The sequence below is a fragment of the Augochlora pura genome, chromosome 2 (genome assembly GCF_028453695.1).
Source record: "Augochlora pura isolate Apur16 chromosome 2, APUR_v2.2.1, whole genome shotgun sequence".
NCBI lineage: Eukaryota > Metazoa > Arthropoda > Insecta > Hymenoptera > Halictidae > Augochlora > Augochlora pura.
The window spans coordinates 23,521,643-23,530,883 of NC_135773.1; the positions used below are offsets into that span (position 1 = coordinate 23,521,643).

The 9,241-nt window shown below is 49.5% G+C and overlaps 1 protein-coding gene across 1 annotated transcript in view; it reads right to left on the reverse strand.

Annotated features, from left to right (window-relative positions):
* Positions 1-8,425, reverse strand: part of LOC144478253 (uncharacterized) — a 98,671-nt gene extending 90,246 nt beyond the window's left edge. The window contains exon 1 of the mRNA XM_078196017.1: positions 6,472-8,425. Coding sequence (XP_078052143.1) covers positions 6,472-6,601 — 130 coding nt within the window. The 5' untranslated portion in view covers positions 6,602-8,425. The remainder of the gene's footprint in view (positions 1-6,471) is intronic.
* Between the last annotated feature and the right edge of the window lie 816 nt (positions 8,426-9,241).

Below are 9,241 nucleotides of genomic sequence, written 5' to 3' on the forward strand. Positions count from 1 at the left end.
TGTTGTTTATAATCTTGCTTCAGAGGGTATCGATCCCGTATCGACTATTTTTACCTCCTCTCGATATTATTTCCAACCCCCGTGGAAGCCGTAATTCCAATCGGAATTCCCGTGCCTTAGAAAATTCTTCAAAGACGTCTTATGCGATTATTTCCTGTTCGAGAGAACTATCGTCTGGCCAAAGTGAAAAATGATCGACCAGCTCCTGCTAACTCGCTATCAAACTTTCCGGGATCGAGCAGTTAACGTCGAAACGTCCGAGGATGGGCGCGCGTTTGTTTGCGCCAGGCACTGCCCCTCGCGCGCGTGCCTTCTAAAGCTCGATTTTCTTTCGCAATTAACCCGGTAATGAGTTCAATAATGAGTTTTGAGATTTATTCGTCAACTGCACGGTCTGCCGACGCTCCAAGATATTAAATCCTCCTCTATAAATTGATTCCGTTCACTGATTCGAATACGCGTCCGTCTCTCTTCCTCTCTATTGTTCTCGCTTCTTCTTCCCTCTCTCTCTTTCTCTCTCTCTCTCTCTCTCTCTCTCTTGTTCGCTTATTCCCCGCCTCCGATATCCTCGCATTTCGCGAATTTTGTTTGCGCCCCTTTGTTCCTCAACGTTCCCTCGGACGTTGCGAATTTTCCGATCGAGCCCCCCCGCGTTCTTTCCGAACGGTTCCGTCCGTTCGCGATTTATCGAGGCAACGATTGCGGAAATAAAACGCACCGCGCGGTATACCGCCGGCATCCGAGGGCTTTACGTAACTGGAAGGTCCGAGTCGGAAAGCTCGGCCTTAGGATCCCGGGGCGTGTCCGAGGGTAGGTTTCAATTAAGTCTGCCACGGCGCTGGAGCCGTCGCGTGTACTCGGAAACACTTCGGCGAACTTCTCGGTTAGGTCTAAAACAAGTCTAAGAGAGGTCGAACTTCGGGTCTGACTTTGATCTACGCAATTTCCGGATCGGTCCCGGCTAGTTTCTCGAGCGACTGGGTCAGTCGAGTGTGCCCGCCGAACGCTCTGCAAGTGTCTAAATTAGGTCTAAGGCTGATTTAGATCCAGCCGGTGTTTGCTTAAACTCTCGCGTTTAACGGAGATTTGGACGGACTTGGGCGCTTCGAGCACAAACGTGGGCGGCGGTCTCTGTTCAACTTGTGCGATTGTAACGAATTAGTCGGACTAACTAAATATAATATATATATTTATATATATTTATATATATATATATAGATATATACATATATATATATATATAGATATATGAAAGCTTCGTGTACGCGCCGCTAAGGATCGGACGCGTGAGGAACGGCGCCACTGACGCGGAAGAACTTAGAAAAATAATTTCTAACCTCAAACTGTGCGATATGAAAACTGAGGAAAGCAGGAACGTTTAATTGGCGATTCTCTAATTTTAGGTTAGTATATAAGTTGTAAATAGGGTTAGAAGAAGATCATATAAAAAATAATTAATAAACTCTATATTTTAGACGAATCCATTGGCGTTTCCTTAATCCTACCCACAAGAAAAAAGAAATCGAAAACATATTATATAAATATATATAATATTGTTTGATATCAACGACAAGATGGTGTTTATCAATATTTAAAAAATTCTCGATGTTTAATGTTAAATGTTTAACAGTCGAGCGCGTGGCGAGCTCGCAATAAAGCGATTTTTTTGGCAAGAGAAACGACCGCAGTAAACAACGGAACATCTCCGTTAGGCGAGAGCGTGTTAACAGGGGGCATCGAGTTTATAACAAATCCGTTCATAAAGAAACGGGGGGCCGCCATAACTTACAGTTTTGAAAATTAAACGTCAAACGAGCCGATATATCACCGAATCTATTTTTCCCCGTCGATGAGCCTCCAGGTCCTGTGCGCCACCGGCTCGGAAAGTGATCGATTTCTAGGCGTGAAAAGAGGAGCCTTTCATTACCGCGTGGTTTTATTTACCTCGGGCCCGAATCCACGTTCCTCGAACAATGGGACACACGCCGGGGGTTAATCATTATTCCGTGATCAAAGAAGCCCGCGATAAAACACAGCCCAGCTTCAAAAGGAATCCTTCGTTCGCTCGCACCTTTCCTCCCTCCTTTCAGCTCTCTCTCTCCCTCTCTCCCTCTCTCTCTCACCCCCGCTCGGTTTCTGCAACTTCGTTTTCCTCGCACCTTTGAAAGGCTACCAATTCCGTAGCAAGTTCCTCTCTGTCCCCGCCGGAGCCCATGTTTTTGCGGTCCGATAGAATAAACATTGTCCGGTTCGGAAGTTTAAATTGGTTTATTCGGCATCGTTCTTGGGCACTGTTCCGCAGCCGCCACGTATAAATCAGCTCAGCTGCTGCTGCTGCTGCACCCTCCCCCCTCCCCGCCTTTCTATTCGCCACTGTCCCCCCTCGTCACCCGGTCGCGCTGGTGAAATCGGGCAGAATTTTATTAAAAATTCTCCCTCGCTGAAATATTCATTACACGCGATTTCAATTATCCTCGCGAGAACAACGCGGGGACTCGGTTGTACATTTGCATTCGTATTCGTTCCCCGTACACGGATATCGCTGTTGGTACGTGCGACGACACGTACACACACACACACAAACTCGACGCCGATGAAAATCACGAGCCGAGAGAGAGAGAGAGAGAGAGAGAGAGGGAGAGAGAGAGAGATCCGCGCGAGCCGCATCATTTGTCCGCTAAAATCCTCGATTACCCGACTCCGGGAGTGTCATGGCGGACAATGTTTTAAAATCGTGCGCGACCGCGGCGGCTGCGAGGAAACTCCGTTTCAATTTAATACCGCACGGATCGCCGGAAATTGGTTCGGCTCTGGCGATAATTCCGATTTTTTTTTTTGTCCCCGAACCGATACGAATCGATTCGGAATCTTGAAGCTCGCGCAGCGACCCGCGATTATTATTTATTTTTCTATAGATAATTTCTACATTCTATAGATAATTTCGTTCTTTTATTTCGTTTACTTTTTAATAAACAAGCACCGTGCCTTATTCGAGGGAAATTAGTTATGTTAGAAAAGAAACGAGAAGCGAGGCGCACAGTAACCGGCACCGCTGACCGAGCCCCGCGCGAACATAAAATGAATCGCGTGGAACGGGAATAATGGGCGCATCCCAGCGCACCAACGGGCAACAGTCAAATATTTGTTGCTGCTGAATTTCTGCAAGCAGATAATTAAACGTATTTGCCGATAATTATACGTCCTTAATCGTCGGATCACGCGGATGTAATAAATGTTTTTCATTGACAGCCGTTTTATCAAATTCGCCGGCAAACAACGGCAGCGACGCGTGCCGTTTGCTCTGTAAAGTATAACGATCGGTGTTTAGGCGGATCTACACGGTTCTGCGATCCGTTAAATATTGCAGAGCGTGGTTGTTCTCTCTCTCGGTCTCTGGCGAAATAAACGTTGCACACGGCGCCGACCGCGGCGCGTTTCGACGCCCCTAAATAATTAAGATAATAGACCTAACAATGTGGCCGGGATAAACGAACTGCGATATCGTTCGAACACCCAAATAGAACTGGCTAATTAAAATTTTCATTTGCATACTTCAACGTTCGAAAATTCGTTATTACGTTGGCAGCCGAATTACGCGAGTTCGCCGGAATTTATTACGTCCACTGTCTACATTAGTTATTGCGCGTCGAGTATTGATAATTAACGGTAATTTCCGGTTAATTGCGTTTATAGTAATGACCGTGTGCCACCCGATGGCCTGCCTATGCAACCGTCGCACCTCCCCCAAGAACTTCGTTCGACAAGGCGCTATAATATCAAAATTTGATCGATAGAAACGTGACAATGATGGGCCGTCGAAAATGCGCAACCGGGTCACGCGCGAGCGCGTCAAATGTTCAAAAGCGATACGAAAAATTATGGCGGACGATCCGAGCATGAAATCTGCTCGTTTCGATGCGGCGAAGATCGGCGAAAATTTTGTTCGCGACGATAATAGCCGAGCGACGTTGTTGCGATTGTAACCCGGCGATCGACGTCGCTCGACGTGTAATTTCCTCGCTGTTCGACGGGGGAAAAAAAAGTCGAGATCATGCGCGGTCGTGTACGGGCCGGTGCTTTTATTCGGCCTGTAAAAGCTGCCAATCGAATTCTGGCGAGAACGATTAACTCGACGGTCAGATGCGAGCCGTGTAACATTTAACAACGGCGACCGGCGTTCAACTTCTTGTAAAAGATCGGGGCGCGCACGTTTGTTCGGTACCGATGGTGCCCTCTTATTGCCGCATGTCAGCAAATAAACGTATTTATTTGATAACTCGTCGAGAAAGCTTTTACGATTCCAGGAACCGGGGGGATAAATGTTTCCTGCCGGCCGGTTCGATTTTATCTGCAGATCAAAGTTTATATCCTGACGTTTTTATCCCGCCTTGACAGTTCCGAACGGGAACGCGGCATATTGGAACAATCTAGAGATTTTTCTGATTTGTTAAATGAACAATAATATACTGATTTAGAACAGAGACAATGCACTATTCGAACAGCAGCTTAGTATTTTTACTCGCACTGGAGAATTATAAAGTTGCGAAACTTTGAAAGGAATTTTTCTGTTGCTTTTGCTACAATGTTACGTCAGATCGGCAGTCTAGCAAGATCGTGTTGCTAGAAGGTATTTGATCCTCTTACATAAACCGATAATTTGGTTCCAATTGGAAGAAAGGGAAGGAAGAAACGTTCTTCGTTGCGTCAACGCGTTATTTTCTTAAACGAAATTGTCAGGAGGCGTCGCGAACGATTTTTTTCCCCTCGCGACATTATGCAACAAAATCAGGGACGCGATATACCAGCGAAATAAAAGTTTTCGATCAATCCGGTGAATCCGAGTGTCAACTCGCGAAAATTCAGTGGACAAAATCGGGCAAAAAGTCGGCCCCCGGGTGGAAAAGCGTCCGCTCTCGGACAGATAAACTCCACTGACAACTTAACATCGATTATCCGACGGGGATCCACGCCGAAACGAGCATCCCTAATGACACTCGATCGGCCGTGCACAGAATTTGTAACCGATTCGCTTAAAAAAAAAAAAAAACGGGAAGAAAAACAATAAATAAAAAATACACGCGGAAAAACAAAAACGATGAAATGAAAAAAAAAAAAAAAGAATAAAACGTTCGGCGTGACCAGCGCGAAAGCGTCGAATGGAAAAATCTGATCCCCAAGGGCGCTCCACTCCAATGAACTTCGCCTCTCGTGCCGATGACTTTTGCCAGTTGCCTGATTCCTCCGAAAAAATCATGCGACCGTCAAACTAATGTCGGGATGATCGCCGATCTTACTGCTTGCTAATTACGCGAAACTGGATATTGGAATTATAATGCGAAGTATAATTATTTACTAACACTTTTACGACCGTCAAATAATAATGTCAATAATTCTAATTAGAAAAATTAATTTTCTACAGTTTTTGAAAATGTCATAATTACATCGTTAACGAAATCCACCTTACTCACGTTATTAATAAAGTATACCGTAATTGCAATATTATAAATTCATTTAATCAAGTTTTTAAAAAATTCGTTTTTCAAACTGTCTGAACGATGTTGCCAAATTATCTTCTAACAAGATATTCTTCGTAAAAGCTTCTTCTTTCATTTAACTTTGACAAGCTGCAAAGAACATGGAAGCTTCCTCGAATCCTTCCAAAGTCCTTTCAACGGTACTTTTGACATATCCACCTCGGTAATAAATGCGCAAAGATCCTCGGCAACGAACCGTCGGATGCGGCAACATTCCACGTCGCGAGATCATCTTACAACTTGGCAAATTACAAGCTAAAATGTACGACAAATACTTCGACAAATCCCAGCTGCCTTCGCGGGGCATGTTCTCGTGCGAATAATTCCGTGCGCTGCGGCGATCCCGAAACAAACTTGCAAACGTTAGAAAACACGAAACTACGGTTCCGTCCGTCCGTCCAACTCCTAGACAGGGGATTGCTGTCGGTGGAATCGGTCGTCTGCCGAAGAGGCTCTCGAAGCGGCGCGCACGGGGGCGCCTATCACGCCAATTAAGCATTCGCCGAGCGAGAATCGACGAGAACGACATCGGGAGCAGGACGGGCGAGAGAGGGTAGGATGACAAAATCCGCCCGGTTCGGCCCCGGCGGTAAACAGGCGGAACGTAGCGGGCAAAAAAATTCCAATTATCCCGGTCGTTCGGCGAGAGCAGCGCGGAAAAAGAGAGGGACAAAGATTAAATTCCCGGGGCGAAATTAGAGATTAAAACGTTAACGAGCCCCGGCGTGGCAGCGGGACGCGATAAGTTACGCGCCGCCGTGCCGAAGCGGACCGAAGCGGACACGCGCCACCTTGGCGACGACGACGACGAGTAGCAAAGAGAGAGAAAGAGAGAGAGGGAGAGAGAGAGAGGCGAGATCTCCGCCCCTTTGAATTTTTCACCAGCCTGCCTCGGCGACACGATCGAAGACCATGGCAACGAAACCAGGTAACTCACCTGTCCTCAGCAGGGAGCAGAGTAGGAGAACTGGCAGCAGCCACATTTTCCTCGGACACTTGCTGCACCTGGAGTACGATCCGCCGATTGAAGAGCCACTCCGCCCCGCTTGCGAACTCGAGTGTCTCATCGTTCTCTCAACATTTGACGACTTCACCCTTGTCCACCCCCCGCGACTTTATCGTCACCGCACGGCTCCTACGGGACCGCTAATGAAATCCACTGGTTGCTCTTGATCACTCGTTATTAGAATATCCCTTGTTCCCTTTCGACCCTGTTGGGCGGGGTTTTCCACCAGCGCCCGGTGGATGATTTTTCCCGCACGGATTCGACCCGCGCAGCTCCACGATCTCTCTCACCCCGTGATCCTCTACGGATATATCGCCGGGATCATCCCGGTCAGTTTCGACGCTCCTCCGCTAAGTTCATCAAAGCTTTTTAGCCAGGCTGGCCGGGCCGCGGCAGTTATCGCCGCTCCTCTCGCCCGGAATAGTCCCGCTCTCTAGGATAGTTAATAACAACCCTCGAATGCTTTCAGACACTCTGCTCCCGCTTTAATGGGCCCCGGGGCTTTTCTTTCGCCGCGCGATTTTCCTGTTCCCTTTCCCGCGGTTCCCGGCTGTAATTGCCAGCGCGATTTACAGCGCGCCGGTGCACGATGCGGACACTATGGCGAAAGTTGCACTCGCCGAACGCGATCTTCGAACAACCGGACAATCCACCGCGATGGCTCGCCGAAGCGAGTAGAGATCCCTGGCCACTGCGCGCTTGCACCGCGATCTTTCGGGGGAGATCGATCCGTATCGATCCAGTTGCGAAGGTGTGTTCGGTCGCTAGGAGTGCCTTTAGGATGACCGTTCAGGTTGATCTTCGCGCGGACAAATTAGGCGAAATTAATGTTCGTCTCCGCTTCTGTACCTCTTCTGTTCGAATGCTGTACCGATTACAAAGACGCCAGTGGAGGAGCTTGGCCTCTCTCGTTTCCAAATTCGATCACGCGAAAGTCTCGCGCCGGGAGCCTCGTCGAGGTCTTCGGGTGTCGTATCCGTAATTTTCTCTTCGCCCGGTATCGTGTTCCCCCGAGGAATTTTCCGAGGTCTGGCTCTCATTAGCCCGCCCTTTCAACCGGATCCTTCCGGGTCATCCGGCGACGAGTTTAATCAGCAAATCCGCCGATCAAACCGCCGAGCGTTCGCGCGCATTTGTCCTGCTCCCGCGCGCGCCTCGCCTCGCCTCGCCTCGCCTCGAGCCTCGAGCCTCGTCTCGCGCGCGCCCGGTACTAATTAGCACCCGAATTAATTATCTCCCGCGAGTGCCTCCCGTTTCCATCCGAAGACGCTCGTCGTCGCCCGTCAAATAAGTCCGCTGATTTGCCGCATCCTCGCTTCTTTCGCCCGCCAACCCCTTAATTATTCGAAGCCCCGGCTCGTAATTATAAAACAGATTATTTTTTCAGGGTGGGGGGGGAGGAAGGCGACAGAGAAAGAGAGAAAGTCAACCCGGGGGACGAGGATCCACCGGTGAACCACGTGCCGCACTTTCACCACCACGTGACACCGCGATTCTTAGCTGTCATCCGCGATCCACAGCCACGCTCCACTACACCGCGATCGCCGCGAACCCGATCATCGATCCGATCCAGGATCACTCGCACTTCGAACGTCACCTCGCGACGCACCGTATCCTATATTCGCATCCCGCGTTACTCTCACAGATGATCGTTCCAAAATGTGGGTTTGCTCAACACTGTCACTGAATCGGTTTTACAACGTAACGTAACACTGGTACGTAAATTCGATCAGGGTATGCGGCTTTTCTTTTCGGATCACGTGCGGGTCACACCGTCGGTGGTCCGGAGCGACGCGGCGGCACCGTGCGGACGATTATATTCCCGATCCGCGGCGATTTTCCGCGACAGTGTCGTTGACAGGCGCCACGACGGGAACCTTTTCCATCGAGAGTTCGTAGTTGACAGAAAGCCTTGGCGGGAGCTGCACGACGAATAAGGTGCCACTCCCACCCGCGCATGCTCCTCCACTCTCTGGATCGTCGTGCCCTCTCCGTCCTGCGCGCCCTTTCTCTCTGTCCCCCCTCCCTCCCTCCCTCCTCCTCCTGCTCCTACTGCTCCTACGTTTGGGGCACACGATCCTCTCTCGCCCGACGACGTTATTCTCTCGCGTTATTCGCTTCTTACCTCGCCCTTCGGGCCGCACCGACCCCCTAGGTGCTCTCGCTCGGCCCCGCGTGTTTCTCGTTTCGCCCCAGAACAGCGACCCCGAACCCCGGCGAGCTCTCTTCCGCCTTTCGTTTTTGGTTCTCGTTGCCGCGTTCGTTTCTTTTTAACGTTTCTCTGCGCTGCGTCCGCGGGGGCACGTGCCACCCCGATGCCCGGGTTGATCCATAAAACAATTAACGGGGATAGAGATCGCCATGGATCCACCATCCCCGAAACTAGGAGCTGGAACTGTGCTTCGGAAGTTTTCCGCCGGATACTATGAGTTTCCATGGACGGAGCTGCCGTACGCAGCGCGGATGCCGATGAGCACGCTTCCCGCGGAACGGTGCTTCTCCGAGGATATGAGACGATGGTTTCAGGGGATGATGGGTCGGTTTGGTTTTTCGATTGATTTTTCAGGGATTTGAGAGGAGATTGCGGAGTTTTTCGGGCCGATCGGGGCTGTTTCCGCGTTGTTGTTGTTGTTTTGTTTTTTTTTTGTTCGAGTGGACGCTCTGCATTAGCCGAGAATTTCGATTGTCTCGTTGTCGAAAT